The sequence below is a fragment of the Lagopus leucura genome, unplaced genomic scaffold (assembly GCF_019238085.1).
Source record: "Lagopus leucura isolate 7727_CA_CO unplaced genomic scaffold, USGS_WTPT01 36085-0_obj-0_obj, whole genome shotgun sequence".
In the NCBI taxonomy this organism is placed as follows: Eukaryota; Metazoa; Chordata; class Aves; order Galliformes; family Phasianidae; genus Lagopus; species Lagopus leucura.
In genome coordinates, this window is record NW_024965979.1 from 1 (window position 1) to 24,878 (window position 24,878).

General features: G+C 43.9%; 1 protein-coding gene across 1 annotated transcript; it reads right to left on the reverse strand.

Annotated features, from left to right (window-relative positions):
* Window positions 1-5,384: 5,384 nt before the first annotated feature.
* On the reverse strand, window positions 5,385-23,872 carry LOC122192361 (histone deacetylase 4-like; the record flags this gene model as incomplete). The annotated part of the gene is made up of 3 exons (XM_042892895.1): window positions 23,624-23,872; window positions 9,432-9,582; window positions 5,385-5,505 (listed from the first exon to the last, which is right to left on the reverse strand). Coding segments are annotated over exons 1-3 (467 nt in total), but the record flags the coding sequence as incomplete, so codon positions are not given.
* Window positions 23,873-24,878: the final 1,006 nt, after the last annotated feature.

The window sequence follows — 24,878 nt, forward strand, 5'->3', positions numbered from 1 at the left end:
TGCCTTACTCTTTTGATTATATTGCAATTATAACATCTTGGTTATACACTTTGCCTTACTCTTTTGATTATATTGCAATTATAACATCTTGGTTATACAACCCTGTTTTATTTCTTCAAATAATTGAACAATACAGGACAAGTACTTAGCTGAGAGACGCAAAGAGCTGAAATTCTACCCTGTTTAACAATCAGGCATTCACTGAGATTTTGACTAAAATATTCTGCTCTAAAAGGCTCTTTAAGGAACGAAATTGAGCCATTCCCAATTTGAAAATGACTCTCCAGTCCATCAGATTCCTTGAGCAGCACGTTCTGAAGCTCGACTCAGAAGGAGGCTGTTGGGTGAGATGCGGCATAGCGATTCTAGTTACACCCTTCAAGAAAACAGCAGAAAAACACACCGTGCTTTCTAAGTGACTGTCACAAACACTTCTGAAAAGTTTGTTCAGTGTGTATATAGAGTCTCATACCAGCAGTTCCCACCAAGCAGCATGATTCACTGTGCTCTCCTAATCCTCCCCCCTTTATATCCCGAACTTCCCTACACACAGGCTGAATAATTGTGTGTTCTCACACTGCTGCATTTCACATGAGCGTTCGCACACATCTACACATGTCCTTTGTCACACTGGCAGCACTAAATGCCCATATGCAGCACTGTTTAATCATCACCTGAAATAAAAACAGAACCACGTTGAAAAATATTTGAATCCCTCCTGAAAACAGACGTGGCTTTCTCTGCTCATACCGTAGGAAGGCTGCACAGAGAGATGTTTCACAAACAGGAAGCCCAGGCTACGCAAGCCAAGAGCCCCTCCAACCCACCATGGCACACAATCGCATTTTTCTCTTGCCTATACAAGCAGTAGGATTTTTTTCTTTCCTTTTTCTTTTTTTTTTTTTTTAAATCATGACTTAAGCTGAACAATCACGTACATTGAAGCTATTTTCATCACTTTGTTAGGGAATGCGCAGGAACTCAAAGGGCCTGTTTAGATGTGCTCTGGAGCTGCTGAATGACAGACGTTTCACTCTGCAAACATGAATGCACTGCATTGCTTGAGGACTAGGATCCAACACCCTACAGTGCTCAGAGCAAAATGCACTGGTCTGCATGCCTGTTCAGGAATTTCAGAGGTCCTGAAAGAGGTGAAATTGTATACTAAATCGAGTTTGCAGGCATTCCTGGAAGTACATACCTTCACATAACACATTCTCTGTGCTTTGGGTTGCAAGGTCCATCCAAAGCCCGTGCACACAGCAAAGCATGTCTGACACTTCCAACATATTCATGCAATGTAAACTGAATATGCATTCGAACGCGTGTCTCTGTTGGAATCCTTTGCGCACAGAGAACAACAACATTTATGTACGTTGGCATAATTTAACGTGTAATTATTTCTCTATATCTCCTTAGCATGCAAATACTCGGTTCAACTCCCTTTCACGATGGTTACTGTGTCGAGTGGCTACTTCCCAAGAGCACTTCTGAAAACTTCCAAGGGAAATAACAGCCCTGTTTGCTGAGCCCGAGATGCTCCATCTTTGCTGCTGGTAAGTCACTTTTATTTATGTTAAGTGTCTTCAAGAGCAGGACCTCCTGCGAGGAGGGCTGCCCAGCAGATTCAGAATCCACAGGAGGGACAGTCTGACAATGGAATTCAAAAGAACCTCTTCTTTTGTTGCCTGCCATTAACATAATCTGAAAATTATAGCTCACCACAGAATCCCAAACAATTGCATTTAGACTGGAGCTGCATATATTAGAGAGTATACAAAATGGCTTGAATACCATGGAGTCAAATACTGAGCAGGATCTCTGTGAAAGCCTCTGAGAGATAATAGGAAGCAGCTGAAGGAGCTGGGGTTGTTCAGTGTGGAGGAGGCTCAAGGGGTCCTCATTGCTCTACAGCTGCCTGAAGGGAGGTTGTGGTGAGCTGGGGGTTGGCCTCTTCTCCCAGTTAACAGCGATAGGATGAGAGGTGATGGTCTCATGCTGCACCAGGGGAGGTTCAGGTTTGTTACTGGAAACAATTTATTCTCAGAGCAGTGCTGCAGTGGCACAGCTGCCCATGGAGTGCTGGGGTCACCATCCCTGAAGGTGCTCCAGAACTGTGGAGAGGTGGCACTGAGGGATGTGGGCAGTGGGCATGGCGGGGTGGGCTGGGGTTGGACGTGGGGATCTGAGAGGTCTTTTCCAACCTGAATGATTCTATAGTTCTATGATTACCTAGTTCTTTCCTTTAGTAGATCTTTTGGATCATGAGTACATTTGGCAAGACCTCTGCAGCTAGCTGCTTTCCATCGCAAGGTTTGACCTGCACATCTGCCTACAACGTCCTTTAATATTGGTGATTAATTAGAAAATATTCACCAATTATAGACAAAAGACAGTGCCGAGTGAAGCTCAAGCCCATACAAGATAGAGAAGGTAAATTATCCACACATCTTAGTGGGCAGTAACAGCTATTTCACATGCAAAGAACACATATTTCATGTCAAAGCCACTGACGCAGAACTGTTGCGGTGTTCAAGACCCTTAAGAGAACTGCTGTTTACAAGTAACGCTTTTAAATTTTTTAAAGGAAACTGCAAACCTTAATAATACCAGAGGAAGTGCTTAAAAGCAGGCGTGTCATTTAAGAGACTATTTCAGCATCTGTTACCATTTAATTGGTTTGCCTGCTCACAGTAGGAGCATCAAATCTATCTTCTGCAAGCCTTGTTTGCGTGTGTCAAATCCAACCACCACCCAATTAAATCACGTTACAAGTATGTGCGTAAATATCCCTGTAACTGAATTGGTTACCTATGAGATGATATACAAATAAATAGTAATACACAATTAATTTAAAGGTTTTCTTTCTCTTTTTTGTGTGTTTTGTTTTCTTCTAAATTTAAATAGAAGGGAAACAAACAAACAAACAAAAATCTTCAGCTCGTGCCTTAACAACCGAAGGGCTGCATTTAGAACTCTCATCTGCAGTTGCAGAGCCTTGCTGCCCTCCTCAAAGGCTGGGCAAAACGAGCTCCCATCTGCCTGCAACTCATCACTGAAGCATGCCCTTGGAAAGATTTGTGAGGCCTCTGAGGCTCCTTCTTCCTTCCCCATGTCTTGTGTTGGAAACCAAACCCTGCTACTAAACAGATGGAGGGGAGATGAGGGAATGGTAAGCCTGTAAGAAAGGGGCTTAGACTGTTGTGGAACAGTCAGTATGCTGGCTCTACCTGTTGCATCCCCGAGGCACCACAAGAAAGGGATGTTCAGATGAAAACGCACCACATTAATAACAAAAAATCCTAAAGATAATGAACCTTAAAGAATGTATCCTTGTTCAGAAGGGTCTCAGCATTTGCTTGAAGTGAGGAAGGAAGATTGAAACCCAAAGCACAGCTGGGCTCAGTAAGTTACTGCACTAAAGCTGGCCCTGCAGCATACCCCATGTCACTGACCTGGACTCAGCCGAGTGCTGGCATCTCGGTGAAAAAGCAGTTAATTCTAAACTGTAAAACATAAGGCATGCAGACCACTCCCAAACTTCTTTTTTCCCTTTTAGTCACAGATTGCAGATCATAGAATGGCCTGGGTTGCAAAGAACCACAACGATCATCTTGGTTCCAACCCCTGCTGTGTGCAGGTCGCCAACCAGCAGCCCAGGCTGCCCAGAGCCACATCCAGCCTGGCCTTGAATGCCTGCAGGGATGGGGCATCCACAGCCTCCTTTTCTAACAGATTAAATTCATCTATGATGACAGTTCTAGGTGAGGTTTCTCCAAGGCCAAAGAGCAAAGATTTTGGAAGAAGGCATTTATTTACTAGCCTTAATTCTAATATAATATTATTTCTGCATTAAAGTTAGGCATTTTAAACAAATAAATAAATAAAAAGAACACAATGCCTCAGAGAGCCTTCAAATGCTTCCAAAATCCCCTAATTTCTTTGTGAGTCTCAATGAAGAATAGTGGAAAATCAGTTATTTAAAAAGACATATTTACGTTGCCATGATTTAGATTCATTTTTTCCTATTTCTTCTACTATCTTTCACACCACCTTAGCAGGCCTTAAACATTAGCTCTGCACACCCTACCCACATTTCACCACTTTAACCAACGTCACAGCCATACAATTTTCAAATCTCAGATGAGATTTTCACAGACGTATTAAGAGTTGCTCAATCTCCCCCTGGCAGAATAACATTAGAATCTTCTGCCAACTACACTTCAGCATTTCTGTTCTGGCTCATAGCTGGGATATCTTTCCAATTTAATTTCAGCTTAGTTTCTTGCATTTGGAACCATCAGCTGACAATGACCTCATCAACCCTACATAAATGCTTATTGCTGAAGACTGAAAATAATACCAGATTCTCAACTTGAAAACAATTTTCACAGCAAAATTTTCTTGGATTTTCTCATTCAAAATTTCATCAATGTTATGGTCAATAAAGCAACATTCCAAACACATTACTTTTTTTTTTTTTTTTTTTTAAAAAAAATTTTTTTTTAATTTTTTTTTAATAGAATTTTTTTTTTTTTTTTTTTTCAAATTACATCAAATTTCCAAGTTTTCTTTACAAAGAAGTGGATTTCTAGAACTGGAACTTATACCTCATTTCTAACGCCACCCATGGCTCTTTGGTGCATTAGAACTAATTGAAGAAATCACTCTTTGCTTCTACGACATTCTAAGAACACCTGCTATCTTCTCACTTCACATGACATTTGGATTTTCTAGGATATCCACAGCAGAGCATTTTCAGTAGAAAATGTAGACATCAGCAGAATTACAAAGGGTGCACTTCGTGTTTTCAGCAGTTTACAGGGAAACAAAACTTCCAGCTTCGAGAGACTGAGATGAGCAGCAGGCAATAAAAGCAATGCTAGCTCAACTATCCTGAGTTGCAGTTCACTAAGCATAAAGCCTAATTTCCTGAAAGTTCATGTTTTATTATCCTTATCTGGAGCAAATCCTGGTGAAAAACCAAAGAACTTATAAAGGCAGATCGTGACAGCAGAACCTCTTAGTTTAAATAATCACGGATCCAAGACGTCAGCAAAGACCACTACTCACAAAAATACAGCGATAGCACTGAAGATAGGAAAAATATTCACTTTGAAACCCTTCAAAAATGCTTTTCACTCATGTCATTCATCAAATTCAAACTCTAGTTCTATCAGTGCTACGGCTGATCAGTAAATAGAATCATGGAATCATAGAATCACAAGGTTGGAAACAACCTATAAGATCCAACCGTCTCCTCATCATCATTGCCACCACCAGCACTATTTTTTTTGCATACATCAGGACTATTCCCCAGCTGCAGCAATTGTGAGAAAAGGTGGCACAGGCTGCATCACACAGATAAGCCCAGCACCACTTACCCATACCAGAAGCGAGGGTCACTGGAAATGCAGTGGTTGAGATTCCGGTGTGCCAAAGCTTTCTTCTTATTTAAAACAAATTCTTGTAATTTCATCTTTACTTCTGTGCTTGCCACTGCACCTGAGAAGTCAAGAACAAAAATTAAAGATATTTAATCAATTGACTTTGGACAAAAGCCGTAGCAAAAAAAAAAACACCACAAAAAAACATACTTTAAGAATGAACATTTCTAAAAGGATTCAGAATTAAATGCTTGGTTTTTCAGTCCAATAGAGGAGCTTCTGTTTCAAAGAGAAGAACAAAGTGCTTCCAGTAAGGAGCTCTTTTTTTGCCCCTTCAGCTTTGCATATAATCGCAGCGGATGTTTGAAAGCAGAGATCTAATCAGAGATTTATCATTTTACTACAAAAGATCTCTGAAGAGGATTTTAACACTTGCATAGAAGTTAACTTAGAAGAAAGCACCGCACGAGGTACTGCAGCTTTCCTTTAATCAAAGGTATTTAAGAAAAAGGGTCTTGTGTACACTCAAACGAAATTTTAAATGTCACATCTGCAAGCAGAAGGGGAACGAGACGAATGTCTCATATGTAGATGCTGCCTTGAAAAAGCTTGTAAATAAGGACTTCTTTGTTCAGAAGTATCTGTGTACAATAAGACACACATAATATTCCAATTCACTTACAAGTGTGCAATCTGTTTCTTCAAATAGAAAATCTAACATTTAAAGAAAAAAAGTCAGTAATTTCGTAGCGTAGAGTTAAAATGTCAACTGTATAATTTCTGATCATTATTTCCTCCACAATAGAGACCACTCTGTTTTACTGTGGTGATGGATTAAAATTATCATTCAGTTGACAGAACAGACTCACAGGCAGAGTTCCTGATGGAGTAATGCATAGAAAGTTTGGCAAGCAGAACATGTGGAAAATTATGGTTCATCTACACCACAGCGTAAACCAAGAATTCCAAAAGGAAAATAACTGGGCTACAAGTAAATGAAAAGGCCAGGAAAATCGTCTGCTCTGCTGGCATACCTAAAATACAACAGGGTGATCTTCTGTCTCCTGGATCCTACACAACACCACGGTGCCATTTGACAGACCGGGGAAACAATTTCATTTCATTTCATTTTGTTTTGTTTTTTAATATCTCCACAAGAGAAGGAAACTGCAGTAATTCTGCAAAGCACTGCCTGAAAATGTAATATTGCTCAACCACTGAAGCAGAGTTGAAAAGCTTGAAAATTCACTTTTTTGGAGCCCTGCATTTCTCACTAGTTCTACAAAATGTAGGTTTGGCATGCACCCCAGTGGGAAGTTCAACTGAGGAGCTGGAGATAAATTCCTATGGGTTTGTGAGCAACATGGCTAGACCAGAATAGGTGACAAATTCACACATCAAGGCCCTCTCTCTCCAAAAAGTGTCATCTTTGATCTATTAGCATCTTAAAAATACTCAAACACGGTTGTGTTCTATTGGTTTTAGATAAATCTGACATTATTTAGAGGAATCTGAAGCCAAATGCTGTTGGATTGTGAGGTTTCCAAAAGCTTCTTTGGCACATCTTCCTCCTAAACTAGCAGCTGAAGGGCCCCACATATGCTAACAGGATAAAAACGTGGAGATCTTCTCTACCCTGAGCAATGCTGGAGCTGTGGACAAAGATGTCATGTTGAGCAGATCATCGTTCAGCTCCTGATCCTTGAGTCGGAAGATGAGAAGAAAAATCTTATTCATTTTCAATGTATCTCATACGTAGTGATAGGATAAAGGCAGAACTACTTGGCAATACCCAGTGGAGACATTCAAGAAGAGGAAGCAAAAGGCAGAAAAGCACAAGGTGGCACATAGACAGTGGTGTGTCACCATGCAGGGAACAGGCAATGAGGGCAAGAGCAGAAGTCAGATGCCCACATGCATGGAATAAATCCACAGGCAGGAAGCCAGAAGAGACAGACCACAGAAGGGTAATATGGAATGAAAGAAGACAGGTTAAATGTTGTCCCAGAATCGAACTATAACTGTATGTAGGATAAAGCATGGGTGGAGGTAAGAGAATAAAGGTCAGAAGCAGGAGCGAGCTCCGCCAAGAAGGAGGGGGTTGCACAGTGCAAGAAGAGAGGAGCAGAACCAATGGAAACTAACAAAAGAAAGCCCTTTGTGATAGTGTAGGTTGATCACAGCCTGCCAGCTTGTAGGAGAAAGCCCCAGCCTGAGACTGCCTGAGCAGAAAGGCATGGGATGGTCCCTGCCCAGGAGGAGGGAGACAGGAAGACAGATTTGGTCTGTCTGGAAACACTGATGCACACAGCTGGTTCTAGGTTCAGTCACAGCAGTGGAAAGACAGGACAACCAACTATCACTCCTTATCCTGCCCAAAAAGCACCTTTAGTCTCATACAGACTTTCCTTCTTCTCTTAGAAGTCATGCTTTGATCATATGCTTTGTGATAACAGATTCCAGTTCATAAGGCTCAAGGATCCTGAGATGAGAAAGCAAGGGATTAATACTACGTTAAGCTAACTCTATTTGTGATTTGCCTTCTAAAAGGTACAAAACAATGTCTTTTGGCTTACAGTGATGGAGGAAGGATGGAGAATAAACGACGTTCTTCAACTATTACAGACTTCATATTTCAGATTTGGACAACGTTAACTATTACTTTGTAAAATTTTCTGATGTGAGAAGGATAGGTACTCTTAAGAGGTAAGCTTCTATAGTGATCATATGCTGTAGTATTTCTCAAATAAAAGTATTTTTAAAATAAAACTGTAGACACAGATTCCTGAAGTTCTGCTCTTTCCTCTACACCTATGGTTCGACCAGAAGGTGCTTCATATGCTTCAGATTCAGGTGCTCAGGCACTCAGGAGCTTTTGTTTATTGCAAACTATCTTAATGAGAATAGCCAGATGTCAATTTCACAGAGGGATCCATTGAAACACTGATACAGTATAAGCAGTTGATGACAATAGCAGGATGAAGTGGAAGGACTTACAGATCTCACTCAGTTCAAGCTGTTTTTATTTGGGAAAACAGCCCAGTTCAACTGCTTCTTTCAGGGAAATTCTGATCCTTTGGTTTCTCCCCTACAGCTTAAACACAGAAAACCCAAACAAAACCCAACACAAACACAGACGTTGGACCTCCTATGAACTGCTCTGCTGAGATATTGGGGCAGGTCTGCAAGTTCCCTCCCTTGAACGCAGGTTAAACAAAAGTCTGTTCTAGCATGATGTGCGCGGAGGGAATGAGGAATTCAATGAGGAAAGTATTTGCAGCCTCCTACACCCCAGCTTCTTCCTGCTGGAAAAGTTGTTCTGAGAGCTTTATCTCATTCCTAGTCCCCAGACAGCATCTCTTCTGCTGGTAGCCCTTAGCCCTGTCTGCTGCTTCCATCACAGGCTGCCTTATTTCACACGGAATGGAGACCTAATGAGTTGATAGTGCAACTCCGCAAGGTATTTTTCCTCCCATTCACATCTAAAAGAAAACTGAACAAGTAACCAAAGTGTCTTTGATAAGGGGATTTGCGAGGCCATAATCATGTTACTGAATCTTGTGAAGTGCATAATAACACGTGGGGAAGCCAACCACAGTCTGTACCTCATGAAAGAAGTGCTTCTGAATGAAAACACTTTAAAGCTAAAAACTGAGAACTCGCCTACAACTTAAAAGGGTGAAATTAAGAAAAGAAAAAGAAAAGCAGTGTGCATCTGGTGTATTTTATGGTTTTAATATTCTGCCTCCATTAGGAAAGCTGCCAAAAATACTTCAGAAAATGTTAAATCAAATGAAGAGATGATACGCTTCCTTTTGAAAAATGCTAAAACGGCATTTAGAAAGACAAAAATGAAGATAAAGCATAGAAATAAATTCCTCTTTTACCCTCAATACCTCCAAAACATTTACATAAGCTGCTGTGCAGAGAAGCTCTGTAGAAAGGCTATCAGGGAGGCTTCTTCAGCTTTATGAAGCTGCTTTATGGCTTCCATCCATCTGCTCTACCTGTCATCGCTGAACCAAGTGAGCTTCTGCTACTTACTCTCCTTTCCTTTCTCTTTGTTTTTCAGCTGTTGAAGTTTCTGCTCCCGGTGCTGCTTCTCCAGCTCCTGCTCCTGCCGGTGCTGCTCCAGCTTCCTCTGGTGCTCCAGGAGCTCCTGCTGATGCTTCATTGCCAGCATCTCCTGCTGCTGCTGCGGAGAAGGGACGAGGGAAAAGCAGCAAATTAACACAGTCAGACCTCCTGGTGCAAGAGCAGAACTTCCCATCAGTTGACACTAATCATGTTTAGACCATAGAAAGAGGACTGGCTGCATTTTCTTTCCGGAAAGAAACACTTCCAGGCACTTTGTGCAGCCCCATTTTCTAACACTGCCCTGCCAAAACCTGTGGATCCTGTCCTAACACAGCACAAACCACTGCACAGTTGCTGGACAACTGTCTGACCCAGCTGCTATTTCACTTGGGCTTTTGTTTTCCCCCCATCGCAAAACTCCATTATGACATCTTACATGCACTCTTGCTGAAGGAATATGACTGAGCTCATGTCCAGGTACCTGAACCAAAGAATGCTACCATCAACGCTGGCTCTGCAAAACCAGTTCCACCGCACAGATGTTTTTCTGAATAAACCTTAATTACACAACTTTACACACTGGTTTCTCCAAAGGTCCCTCTCTATCAGTGAACAGAGAAGAGTTCCCATGGACCAACTCAACTACTGCAGCCTTTTAATTTCATCACATGCTGGTCACCTCCTGTCTGCTGTGCAGACCTCAGACCCGAGATAAACGTTTCCTCGAGGAAAGGATCACCACCCATTTCTAAGCTTAATTATAGAGCATTCCTTCCTTAGAAAAGCATCTTCCAATAGCCTCTCAGGAAGGATACACCCCAGCCCTTCCAACACCCATGCAAGAAGTAGAGATGGGCTGCTTAATTAAGGACAAAACTTGCAAAGCTTTCATCAAATGGAGTGTTCAGGAGCTGAAACACCAAAGGCTGATTTACCACAGTGATTCTTCACGAGGCCTTCACAGAGGCAGCAGTCAGCAACAAGGGTAACTGGGATCAGGCACTTGTTTATTTATTTTTAACTAAGAAAAAATTGATTTTGAAAAGGCAGTTTTTGGCAGCTTGCCCTCTTGTATAAGATAAGGAAGGACATCATAGCATATGGCGGGGAATCATAAAAGCATTCTGGTTGGAAAAGATCTCAGATCTTTCTCAGATCTTCTCATATCAAACCCCAAACCAGCCCACCATGCCCACTGACCATGTCCCTCAGTGCCACATCTCCACGGCTCTTGAGCACCCCAGGTACATCACCTCCCTGAACAGCTGTGCCACTGCCTCATCACTCTTTCCAAGAAGAAATTGTTCCTGACATCCAAGCTGACAAGGGGCAGTCAGGAAGTTGCCAAATGATTCCTTCCCTAAAACTGCATGGTAACCCTCCAAGCCTATACTGAGCTTCACTGCCACCAAGGCAGCTGCTCAGGGTCCCCATCCAGACCTGCAGTCTGCACTCATGTCCCCAGATCCAGCCACCTAATGGATGTATGCACACACCAACCTGCTGGGACACATGGAGTGATCCTCTCCAGCCCCAAGCATCCCTCGTGGGGCTGTTTCAGCAGTGGACTGGAGGTGGTGTGCAAGGCTGTGGTGCTTTGGGGCCCGTCTGTGATACCTGTCAGTGATCAGAGAACACCCTGTGCCCTGACAGTCAGCCAGCAGTGAGCTGTGCTGAGAAAAGCAGGTGACAAATGACAAGTCTCGGCAGCTCTCAGCTTGGCAAGGTGTGAACTGATCTCCATAGGGCTCGCAAATGGTGCTTCCCCCTAAAAAACCTCAAGTTCCACTGAAAATCGCTTTATTTGTAAGAAAAAGCTGACACTAAGATCCTACCATCTTATCCTAAGAAAGGTCACTGCTATTCCTCTGCCACTTCCCAATTTCATTTGCACCCTTCCCAGCAAGACAGGCACTGAAGTCAAATCGCCAGGCTGCTCCAATTACCCTTCACCTCCCCGGGGATGCAGGCACCCCTGTCACCTCACACTCGCCTGCACTCTTTATGTTGGCAGCTTATAAATTAGCAGATTGATCTGAAGCTGGCAATGTTAGCATTCAAAACCTGGAATGCTGCATACGCTCTGGCCATCGCTGCGATTCTCAGAGCCTGGGCTTAATGGGCGCCTGTGCTCCGATGCCACCCACTGCTCCAGGCTCCCAAAACTCTATGGGACCAGGCCAAGCCAAAGCCATTGCGCCAGGGAACCTGCTCCCCTCCAGCGTGTGGTTCACTGCATCCTTTCTCAAGCCCTGACATCATATGTGCATGTGCATGCAAGACTTCTACACCCAAAAGACTGATTTTTTCCTTTTCTTCCACATTTTCTATTTATGATTTGACAGCCATTTCTCATTTTAACTTGCGGTATCGTGCATTTGTACTATCGAGTGTTTCAACCGTGGCTGTGCTGTACATAAAATTATACAATTCTATATAAAGATGCAAAAAAATAATGCAAGTGCTACTGTACAATCTGCTGGGCTATCTGCTGGAAGCTCCGGATCGAGGAGTCCCTGCTGCTGCTGGCTCCAGGCAGGCAGACTGTTGTACAACAGCGAGCCCGAGCTAGCACAACTCACAGGGACTGCACTAGGCTTTCCTCCATAATGCTATTGTATTCTAAGGAAACAACTAAAACTCCGACCCTGAAAACCTACAGAAGTAAAAAAAAAAACAAAAATGAAACGTTAAAAAAAAAATAATAATAATGCAGAAAACAAGTTATTTTTGTTTTATAATTAAGCAGCAGCTTCCACTAACACATCTCCATTTGGAGAAAGAGTATCTTTTCAGACTTCCAACAAGTCCACCACATGGTGGGCTTTTATAACCTAGCCATAGAAAGTATGCAAATGAACAATATTTAATGCACAATATGTTAAAACAGGTTTTGTTATTTTTATGAAATCAGGAGCCTTTTCTCTCCATCTGCAGTCTCCAAGGCTCTGCATGCTACGCTTCCCGCAATGGTTTACATACATTATGATGCTTTAGGAGGAACTGTGCTTTCATTGACATCTGTAGTGAAATGTAAATGAAAAAAACAATGTGTATCTGGACGGCTTATGGAAAGAGATGCTCACTGAGAGGTGGCTCTGATAAAGATTATTAATTACTGTGTCCGATCTGGCTCACGAGCCACACACTGCATTTGGTCTCCCTTGCTGGTAAATGAAATCAGTGCCATCCCTGCAAGGCTTGCGTGCTAATTGCACGTAGTTGAAGTGGTGTGCTTTTCTGAACTGCAATGAAGTCTAAATATCTGTGAAATACAAAGTGATACAGCAAGGGAAATCCCTTGCACTGACCAATAATTCAGCTCCCAACTTGAGAAGCGTGCCGAGTGACAAATACACACACTGTATTAGTGAGCACAGCTCAGAACATCTGAATATTTTGGCTTTTGCCAAAATAAATATTTGTAAATATTTATAACTATGGGGATTCCTGCATATGTTTAATGTCACTGCTTCCACTATTTATGAAAACTGCACAAATGTTCAACTGTACCTGTAGTTGGTGTTTCTGGTGCTCCTCGAGCATATATTAATATTAATAAACGTAACAGGGAACATGTAGAGCATTTCCAGCTATTTATCAATTTTCCACTGGCCGTGTGGGCTCAGCAGTGCGGTGGATTTTGCCATCACATTCCACAATTGTCTTCAGTTCTCAGGCACATCTATCTCGAACACAAGCTGACACCACATCTGTACGCAAAACTTGCTCTGCACAGAGAAACTTCTTTTTAAGTTACGTGGAGCAAAATGGTTTTCTTTAGCAATTACAACAAAACTGGCAAGTGAAACCTTTCAGCAGCCTCAGCCCAAAAGAAAGCCAGTGTCCTCCTGGAAAGAGGGTGGTACTGACACCAAAGATCCCATTTACTGGAAAGAACAAGGACGTGTTTCACAAAGGCGTGCAGCATTAAGGCTTCCATAACCCTTCCTTCATTTGCCAGATGAGCAGAAGAATGCAGATCCTTTCTGTGTCCCCCCATCTGCTGAAGACACCACCCTATTCTTCCCCCAGAAGCCAGACACAGCTCTCTGCCCACATTCTGCTCCTTCCTTTCCATACAACAGCTGCTATAAAGGTCCTTCTGTCATTCACTTGACACACCATGGTAAAAGTGTTTAAAATCTACATAGCAGGAGAGGTTTTAAAGCTTCAACTATAGCTCCTACATCTTTATAATATATATTTTGAACGCTTTACCTTACAGCAATTAGTGGAAGGCAACGTAAAACTACCTGTAACCAGACAGCTCACCCTTACTCATGCAGCTGAAGATAACCACACAGGCAAGTCTGGGTGAGCAACAGCCAGCACACTTACTGCTGATAAAAGTTTGCTGTGATCCAAAGCAGCTTTGTTTTGCATCTATCTCCTAACTGCAACCTCAACCTGACATCACCTATGGAAGGTGCTACCACGCACAACAGCATAGCAGGACATCACACTAAGCACTTCTGCTCCTCTTTGAATCTGACGTTCTAGCTCCTTCCAGAGCAAGGCAGTTGAGCAGAAGCACAGATGAAAGGGTAGTCTGGCCCCATGGCCAGCATGCAGCATACCTACTTCCACAGGTGGAGATCAGTGACAAATGGTGTCCCTCGAGTCTGTCTTGTGACCAGTGCTGCTTAGTATCTTTATCAGTGATAAACAGTAAGACTGAATGCACCCTCAGCATGGATGATGCCACGCCGAGTGATGCAGCTGACACAATAGGAGGAAGGGATGCCATCCAAAGGGAGCTGGAAAGACTTGAGATGTGGGCCTGTGTGAACCTCACAGGGCCAAGCACAAAATGCTGTCTCTGGGTCAAAGCAATCCCAAACAGCAGTACAGACTGCGTGACAAATGGAGTGGGAGAAGCCCTGTGCAGAAGGACTTGGGGGTTCTGGTGGAATAAAAGCTTGACACAAGCCAGCAGTGTGCACTTGCAGCCCAGAAAGCCAGCAATATGCTGGGCTGCATCAACAGAAGGATGGCAGTAGGGCAAGGGGGGTGACTGTCCCCTCCTGCTTTGTCCTCGTGAGGCCTCCTCTGGAGTACTGCATCCAGGTCTGGGGTCCCCAGCACAAGACAGGGAGCTGCTGGAGCGGGACTTCTTTCAGGAAAGCTCAGAGGCTGTGTACAACAGCTTCAGCTGCTGCCCATTACCACCCCTGAACAACAGGCTGCTCAGTGATAGAGACAACAGCCTCAAAGAAGTCACAAAGATGCACAAGTAAAATACATGTTTCAAAACTGACAATGCTGGACGTTACCAAAAGCATCCCATCATCTTCTCAGCACTTGCTGAACGCGCAGCTTAAAGGCAGAGGCACGACCCAGGAAATACTTTCAGAGATTTCACAGGATTACGCTCTCGCCTCTCAGGCAACGAGGCTGGGGATTTGAAGCAAAGATGTTTTTAAGGTAAATCATATGCCACTGGTTTTGGCAAATTCTATAGTCTGTGAGAGGTTAAATCATATATTCAGAAGGATCTGTGGCTTGGATTGTACGAAATTAAAGGAAAATTGTAGGTGAAAATCAAGGAAGCACCAGCTGAGAAAAAATATATACATCAAATCACCTCACAAAAAAAAAAAATATCACAATGTATGAGTGGACAGCATATTTTGATATACTCTGGAAGGTATACATATATATTCTATGGGGTCATTTTAAACAAATTTCAAAGCTAGCCATTCCTTTGGCTGAATTCTCCACTTCATGTTCTCCCCATCCTGTTTACTGCAGTCTCAGGCTATTGCTCTTGTTTCAGGATTCTCTCTCTTGGCTCCATCACAACGGGTTTCAATTCCAAGGACAAAGCCAGTCAGGCTTTATGGAAGATACCTTCTGGAATACTGGAGACAAGTCAGAATTAATTGGTTACACTGGGAAAGGAGGGGGAAAAGTTGTGGTTTTCATCAGGAGCCAAGTAGCAAGAGCTCCTAGTCACAAACATCTGTAAATACAGCTCAGGCAAACAAATGCCTGTCACCTCTTTTCTTGGACATATCTGAACGTATATTCAGCCTGCCCCCTTCCAGCTATCAGACAGGCTGACAGCAGCAGTCCTGTGCCAGAATTTGCTGCAGCCAGCCTCTGCGCTGCACAGGAAAACAATCCTTCCCTGCTGACAGCTTCCTGGGCAAGAGATGGGTCTGAGGTAGACATATCCAACTGAGACTGTCTGGTCTTCAAGTTTATGAGGCTCAGACGTCTTCAGGAAGGGGAATGATGGCTAAGTTTCCTTATTGCCAGTCCTAGGTGAAAAGATCCCACGTTATTAGTTTAGCAGTTCATACATAGACATATACTTCTGTATCTCCATTTCTTTCACACCTACGACTGCTCACCATTCCTAAAAGGCTAAAAGTTTGTGTACTAAGTTCAATTTCTGTCCTCTGCGTATCCAGAATTGACCATGATGATAAGGACTCTCGGTAAATTGGAGCCATGCAATTCCCTGAATAGGTATGAACCTCAGATGTTTAATGCCACACGAGATTTTGCCATGCCCTCGCTGATCAGATGTCAGTCCCCAGAAGAAAAATTCTGTCTTTTCAAAATTGCTTCAGGGTGCAGGGAATGGAGGAGCTGGAATGGAAATCTTATGCAAAAATCAGTATCAGGAGTAGAGATGTTGGGCAAAGATCCTTCAGTGGGAACAACCAGAGAAATCGCCATCAGATTTTGGTCATTTCAATGAAGGAAATATGAAGAGAGGAAAGAAGAAGCATGGCTGCACCGCTGATCCACCGCTCCTGGTCATCTGTATAATGGAACAGGGGACAGAGCAACTGAACCAGTAAGCTGGCAGGCACAAGAGGAGGGGAGGGAAACCTCACCAGAGAACTTCTGCCAGGCTTCAACACCTGCAAAGCGAAATGAGACAAGGAAGTGCCTTCCACTCCTGAACAGAAAGGGACTGGAGGGCAGCAAGACGTGTTCAGCTGCATCTTTGGCATTCTCACTGTTGGCAGTCCAACTGCTGCCACAAAGCATCAGCCACCGCTTGTGTGTCTGAGATTTCTGGTTCAGCTCCATTTGTCAGAGTTTTAATGCCCTGAGATGAGGTGAAGCAGACCACTTTTCGTTCCTGTGCCTGGAAGGAGACAGTGACAGCCCACATGCCTGCTGTGCCTGCAGGAAGGCTACTGACTGAAAGAGAGTGGCCAACATCATCCAATGCTCATGCAAGCTGAGCAGAAGAGTCGTGTTTAAAGGTAGCATGCCACCAACTGAAATACCAAGCATCTGTCATTCTTACACACCATCACCAGTTCAACAGGAAACATAAACATGGAGATTAAGCCTAAAACATTGTTTGTACTGTGTGTAGACAAGTGAGGTTATTTACTGTATGATTTACATTTTAAGCACAACTTCACCCTCGTGTACACCAGCTGAATCTTGCTGAGACCATAGACAGTAACAGGAATTCTCAGTTTATGAACGTTAATTTAATCAGTGATAGTGTATATTAACAGGTCACTATTTCTGATATTTTAACAGGATTTGCTTGGGTGTTTCTCTGCTCCTGCCCTGATTCTCAACGTATTCTCTTAAACCTTATACCGATCTAATTTTATCGAGTTCAAAAATAATATAAAGTTGAAGCTGAAAATTTAAGTGTGAACTGGAAATGTGCTTTTTTTTTTTTTTTCCCTGCTGTTTATTTTGAAATTCTAAACCGAATAGAAACCATAAGGCCTTAAGCTTTAAAGAAATACCAGTGTGCCCCACTCACATTATGCCAGGAGACAAATTCATGCTATGAAAAGAACATATTTAACCACTTCAAAAGTAGCTTGGATTCCTCTGAAAAAAATGACTAAGTGCTATCAAGTAAGCAAGATCTTGTTACTTGTGAGCCAGTGAACCCTGACATTTCTCTCATTTACATCAGTCAGGCTTTCAGAATATCCAAGAGCCAGCCCAATTTAAGACTCCACAGAAAGACTCCACATTCTGATAGAAAGCTGGGAACCTTGAAACAAAGGTGATGGTGCAAGGAGGGCATGGCTTGCTCCACAGTCAATGCCACAGACGCTGGCACAGGGCTCCACAGGATGAAAGCCACCGAGTCCACCTGCTGCAGCGAGATCTGTGATTTCCCATTCTGCTCCTTCCACCCAGCAAACAGGGTCCATCTCAGAAGGATTCAAATGATAACATGTTCCTTTAACCACTTAATCTTCTGAGACCGTCTGTAAGGACTACTGCAGACAGTTCTCCCGGCCAAGCAATCCAGCCTCGGTCCAGAAACCACTGATGCTTCTCAGAATTCTCTATGAACCCAGCATTACACCCACCTCCGCGTGCAGATCTGCCCCTCACTGTTCTTGGAAAAGATCTTGCCTTTGAGCACGAGGAAAGTCACCCCCAGCTTTCAAAGACAGCAAACGCTCTGATCTTACAAAAGCTTTCCCGGGGGCTACTGCCATCAGAAGTTAAGTTTTGCAGGATCCAGGTTTAAGACTTTCAGGCCACAGAGTCAGCTACATGTACCAGAAGAACAAGAGAAGGTCACTGACAAAGAAGAGAAAACCATCTAGAAATAGCAAGAGAACACTGTGCAATGAATTCAAGTCGTAACGAGGCACAAAATGTTCAGTCTGTTTTTACCACTGCCTGTACCCAGCTGCAGTTCTCTAAGATGAATAATCCTATCATATCAGAACACAGAGGCAGACACCTGGTATCTCTGGGCTTTTTAAGTTTCTCTTGAAAGCGGTGCAGACTGCAAGGAGTGGGTGCTCTGCAGAACAGTCACAAAATGGAGCTGAGGGAGTCTGGCTACATGGAGGCAGGTCAGATCCAACAAGCAGCTCAGCAGCACAACAGAAGGGGCAGCAGCAGGGCAGGACAGGCCTCTGGCCAAGGCTTCAAGGTGTTTCTTCAGCATCCCCAGCCCGCTGCATGGAGAAGGAAGCAGCCAGCAAAGACGTGGGATGAAAGCAAACGACACCAACTGTGTTCAGCAGGTTTTTAACAGGAGTACTTTTTCCTGTTTGGAAAGTAAGAAACAACTCATCTCAAAGAGGCCACCAAGAAGAGACTGGGCAACACAAGGGCTGAAAAAGCAGGCACACTAACAGCTAAGGTCACTGCAGTCCTGTGAGCAAATCAACCAATTCAAGGGCAGCTGTCACCAAGTGAAAGCAAAGAGCAGCTTTTCACTTCAACATCAGCATGATACAAACCCTAGATATCGTTGGAAAGAAATTCCATTTTATTTACAGCATTGGAAAATCTTTCAGATTCCCTGGAAGACCTCTACCCTCAAACAAAACGAAGGAATGGCTGGAGAGCTCCTCCCCATGTCTCTGAATAACCAACTCAAATGCTACCAGCTTCGGTATGTTATCTCCCCTCCATCAGTTCCATCAGAAGTCATGCTAATGGAAAACACGTCATTTGAAAACAGCAAAAACAAATCCATCTCCCTGTGTTTTATCTGAATGTTGCTATATATAAAGCCAATGTCTGAAAACATTCCACATATTTTTATTTATTGGCATGAGGCCACTCAGCAGCACAAGCATACTGTTGAAAGTATGAAATTTCTGTGTTAATAAAAAAAAAAACCCAACAATTCCAGCATCATTCCTTGGTGAACACTGTTGCAGAGCTCCCTCCTATGCACAGTGCTGTCACTTATGCACGAACCCACGATGTCTCTGAGCACCATACAGATGCACTTTTCTCTGCCTTATATACACACAAACAGCACTGTCCTCTAATACACACTCTGACAGTTTGTTACCTGATGCCAGAAAAAAAAAAGAGTTGCATGGCAGAATTAACACCACTGCATTCCTCCAGGTTAAGACTTGAGTTTCACAAGGAACCGTGAGCCTTAGCTGCTTGCCTGCAGCCGCCCCATCACCATCAGCACACTGCTGCAGCCTGCTGCCACGTGCTAACACTGATGTACGTCAGCATCCTGAAAAATTTTCCGGCTCTGGCTATAAAACAGCCAGAGCTCCTCCAAGCCCTGCTCCAACCTCGAGCAGCGCAAAGGCAGGGATGAGCTGCATCACCCACCAGGCATCTCGCTGCTCTGTGGAGCTCACGCTGCCCCAGATGCCTCCAGCACCGCCAAAGCACACGTCCTGCCCCCTCTTCGATCGTTTAGCTCCAGCCCTTGACCAGAAGGCAAATGGAAAAGCTTTTGGTAACTTCCAGCTGATCTTGGCTGGGAATCAGTGACTCAGAAAGGAAAATATTCCCTGCCGGTGGCTTCACAATCAAAGGTCAGGCCGAGCTCACGCTGGAACCTGCAGAGAGCCTTTCCACAGTCTCACCGGCAACAGCCTGGGCGCCGGGCTCCTTGTTCCATCCTTGTTTTTATTTCAGAAGGCAGATTGGAAGGCTACAAGCACTGCTGCACATCTGGTGAGGCACGCCTCCATGGAAAATCTGCTTCACCAAAGGTGAGCGGCCGTGCTGGAGCCGAGCTCCTGTCCATCCCTCCAGCCAGCCCGCTGCAGCCCCGGCTCCCATCCTGCTCCGCTTTCAGATGTCAAGTTGCAGCAATTTACAAAGCTGCACTGTAGTTGTGAAAGACAGTTTTCTGTATTTCCATATGGTGTGAAGTCTTCAGAAGGCTCAGCTAATTTTCCCTAAACAAGTCAGACTTTTCTCATTCCTCCCTGTGCGCGACGATCCCGCTCCCTCAATACGTCGAGCTGCAGCTACGTCCCATTACAGCCTTTCCTTCCACAAACATCATTTTGCTCTCAGCCTGCTCCTCCAGACTGCATCATCTTCCGGAATGTGCCCCCTTTTACATGAAGACCATTTTTTCCCAAACGTCAGTTCTACTCAAATGTGAGCAGCTGACGAGTGCCTGTGACAGCAGGGACGGATGGGGGGACAGGGGACGGTGGCCACCCGCCTGCTCCTGCTCTAGATCAGATGATTAAAGCCTGCTGGAATAAAACCAAGTTCTGGAAAATACCAGAACTTCAGATTAAGTTATCTACTGGAATAGAAATGCAGAAAAACATGCCAGCGTTTCTCAAGCCAAATTTAATTGACTTAAAAAGAATTTAAGATGTTTCTTATAGTACTGCTTTGGCTGGGACGGAGAGGGAGAGATACCACCCCACTCCCTTAGCCTTCTCTTGAATCAGAAGTTTCTCTGCTCATACCAACAACATGGTATTCAAAAGAAAGAAAACAAACACAAACCACAATCGCAGCTGTATTAGCTGAGAGTTTAACACATTAAACAAAGAAGTGCTTTAAAATCTCAGCTCTGCTTGCTGCAACTCGAAAACGCTAAACACAAACTCTAACTCCTTTGGGTATAAGAACTGCTAAAGAAATGCATCAAAACCATTCTTATCCTCACCTCTACACCCTGTGTGTGACACTCTTTGGAGCAGACACCCAGCCGGCGTGTTCCCTGTTGAAAAAACTGTTCAACATCTACAAGTGGAAGAGTGCAAAGGGATTTGATCCAAACGTCTTGCCAAACGGGAGACCCAGTGCCGTATTTGCTCTGTGTATGCAGCTGCACCCAGAGGCTGCCCCACCACACCAAAATACAGTCCCTACATTGTAGGTGTAGGCATGACGTTTCAGAAACAGGCACCAGACAGGGTAAAGCACAGAAAGCCCTGCCTTTGCACTTGTTGGTTAAAATGCTGGATGCTAGGCAGCAACGAGAAAAGCCAAATTAATAAATTCTAAGTAGCATCACCAAGATATGCAAAACACAGGAAGGTGCAGAACTCTCCTCTCATTGCGGAAATAGTCTGCAACAAAGCAATTTCAGAATTCAACAGCATGAATAACAAAGGTCCTGACCATTTCCAAGGAAACCAATGTCAGAGTGAAAGTCAAAGAACTGCCATTTTGTTTGATACGACTGTAAGGTTTGAACTTTTATGTTTGTATTTTAATTTTTTGATCTGTCTCAGTACATTCTGAGGTTGTTCTGACATTGAAAGTTCTAGTTAATCTGCAGGAGCCACTATTTTTTTTTTTTGAAAGCATGCAAGCTTGCAAGGTATGCAATTACCTTGCAGGAGCTGCTGAAAGGTTGCTTTCTGCACCAAAAGAACCCCAATATCTGGAGGGAGCTGAAAACATCTTAGAGCTAAAAGTGATGTCGCAGTAAGGCACACTGCAAGTCCACTCTAGTTGCCAGTGTTAACATGCAATCTTAACAGAAATCAGGCAAGCTCAGGCTCTCCTGCAGCCCTCAGGCAGGCTACACGTCTGCCTGGAGAGGAAATTGGGAATATAAATTTATTAATGAGAGCGATAGACACCTTCACTGCAGTGCTGTAAACTACTCAGGCTACAAAACAATATTTTCAGTTGAAGAAACTCATAACTACATCATTCAGTCTGAATTATTCCTGCATACTGAACCGTTTGCTTTGGAGACAAGAGACTAATGAAATTCTTAATCTCATCAGTGACAACATAAACCAATCATCTAATTCTGAGTGTCAGGGATTTGCTGTTTCCTTCTCACAGTTAATCTAAAGACTCAGCGTTGGGAGTGAACAGAAAAGATCAGGAACTGCATCCCTGTCTTGTGTTTCTGTTAAGAACACAATGGATCAGAACCGCTCTGCAACGATGCTTTAGATCCATCATCTTCACATGCACCAGCATTTAGGTCCCAATGACCTTAGGAGTGCTGTGCACCCCAAGTCAGCAGCATCAACAGCAAAGAGGAGGATAAAAGCAGTGGGAAGCTCTCTTGACTCAATTTAGAGTCAGTCCTCCCCTTGCATGCTTGGAGCAGAGCAGTATGTATGCATGATTTTCTAAAAGCACATGAATTTCTCCATAAAAAACCTCTCCATCTTCATTCAGAGCCGCTTCTATACCATATTTCACATTTCAAACCCTTATGCTCAGATTTTTATTTCTTTCCTTTAATATTCTCTCCCCTCCCATGTTGCTTTTCATGAGCCATAAAGCAGCGGAACAGATCTGAGTTCAGAGTTCAAATATGTGGTTGTAAGTTTAATTTCTCCAGACAAACTAACAAATTCCCAGCACTTACAGCCACTGCACCAAGTGCAGTTGTCAGCCTCTGAAACTCAGTAACCAAAAAACTGTGAATCTAGCATCCAAATGCTGACTGACGAACACAAACACAAGAAGTTTGCTCTCACAAAAAACCTACATTTCTAATTGCTCACTGGTTGGTCTGGTGTTTGTTTTCTTTGTGAGATACTGTGGGATTGATTTATTTTATTATAACATGCCATTTCATTTTAAAAGAAATTCTGGGCAAGATGACACACTTACTACAGGAGATGGCCTCACAGGTCATCATCCTTTATTGTACAGGATTGCTTCATTTCTGTTTTAAGTTTTTATCCAACCAGCCCTACAGACTAGAGGAAGGTCTTCATTACTTCATGGTCTAGATATACCATGAGAACTGGCTTCTTAAAACTTGATCTTGATTTTCTTCTAATGCAGACTTTTACCCAAATCAGTTTACACATAGGCACACATGTACACAACAATTACACACGCACCCACACACATCTGTGCATACAAACATATGCATGTACATCAGTGCATATACACACGCACCTGCCCACACCTCTGTCCCAAAGACAGCAGACTGCAGGCAGGACCCACTAAGGACAAAGGCATTTGCTGTTAGTCAGTCTACTTTCAAACAGCCTCTATTCTCGCAAAGGCAGGCTAATAACGGTGCTTGAAAAGTCTGTAAATAATACAACATTAACTTTTAATCCTATCTTCCCCGCTCTGACATATACTTTATATTAAAATGAAAGTTATATAAGGTTGAATTGAGGTTGCTTTTTAATATTACATTAACACTATTTACCATGTGCCATGCTAATCCCCCTTTGAAAAGGGAGCCTATTAGCAATTCTGAAAGCTTATGTTACCATAGCAATAGTCTATCACTGTGAAATATTTATATAATGTCTAACATTTTCACTATGCAACAGCCATCTTCTGAGCTGCACTTCCTACTTACCCAGTGTGTAAAAAGATTTCCTTTTTGTCCTGCATGACGGAGCCAGGTAAAGCGCCCGGCCTGAGAGCTGAACTGGGAAAGCCTTGTGGCGTGCCGAGCCCAGAATGTCATCTCCATCCCCAACCAGCAGCCCCCCGCAGCAGGGCCGCCTGCCGCTTACCTTGATGTGCTCATGCAGCTGGGCCTCGTGCTGCCTGGAGAGCTGCTCGTGCTGCCGCTGGAACTCGGCAATGAGGATCTGCCTCTGGATCTGCTGCTTCTGCTTCAGCGCCAGGAGCTCCTGCTGCAGCTGCTGCTCACGGAGCGTCGGCTCTGTCACGGGCATGGGGAACTGGTGGTCCAGGCGCAGATCCATTGGGACTGAGGTTGGGGCAACTTGCAAGGGCAGTGCTGTGCTCACGTCAACTGCAGATGGAGAACACACGGGAGAGATGAGCGGTAAGAAAGCACTATGGGAGACAGAGCTCAAGCAGTTGTTCTCCAGCCACCATCTCCTATGAATACGTGCATCTTCTCAGAGCAAAAACTTCAGTGAACTGCACGTGACCCTACCTGTTATCACTCCAAGCCTGTGTATTCAAGCACACGTCCCTGTTGCACTCTTCTAGCATCACTTGAGATTAGATGGATAAATATTACTCTGGGACTTCACAGCAAAGATCCATCTTGTCTTACAGCTGATCAATTCATACACTCTTACGGTCAGGAACATGAAGCTCTCAATAAAAATTACCCAGAAAAATCACTACACACTGTATCCTTCATAATATTTTTCTGAAAGGAGCTTGAACAAAAGCAAATGGGTAATGAAGGGCTCCTGTGACAGTCTAGAGTTCGCTGCTGCAACAACCAGAGAGGTGTAAATGTTTGGGCACGGGGAAGTGCTCCAGCGTGCCTCTAACTCAGACTCTGAGGAGACAATGCTGAAACACAACCAAGAGAAGGGCAAAGGACAGCAGATTTCCCTACAAATTAAGCTCTTATTTCATTTTAAGCCTGACCAGGTAGTACTCCAGCCACCTTCCCAGGGAGGTGAGACAAGCACACAGAGCGAGCAGCCCACATCCTTCCATCCACTGCACTCTCTGGGGCACCTGGACCCAGCTACACAGTGCCCAACACAAACAAGGATGCTTGCTTTGCTGTCAGCACCCTTGCCATGCAAAACCACAGCACGCAGCCAGATTTGGGCTGGGAGGAGCACGAGGTGCCCGCAATGAGACCCGCAGGCACCTACCTGCACTTTGCCCAGGGAAAGAAGCTCAGCTCATGCAGGGAGGAGGAGGCTGTTCTTGGGTGGAAATATTTTCTGTAAAAGGTCACGTTGCTGGAAGTGCTGCCGTTATTCAGCCCATGAGTTCTTCCCCTGTGTTTTCCTTCCTGCATCCCTCTCTCCAGGGCTCTCACCTGCAGGG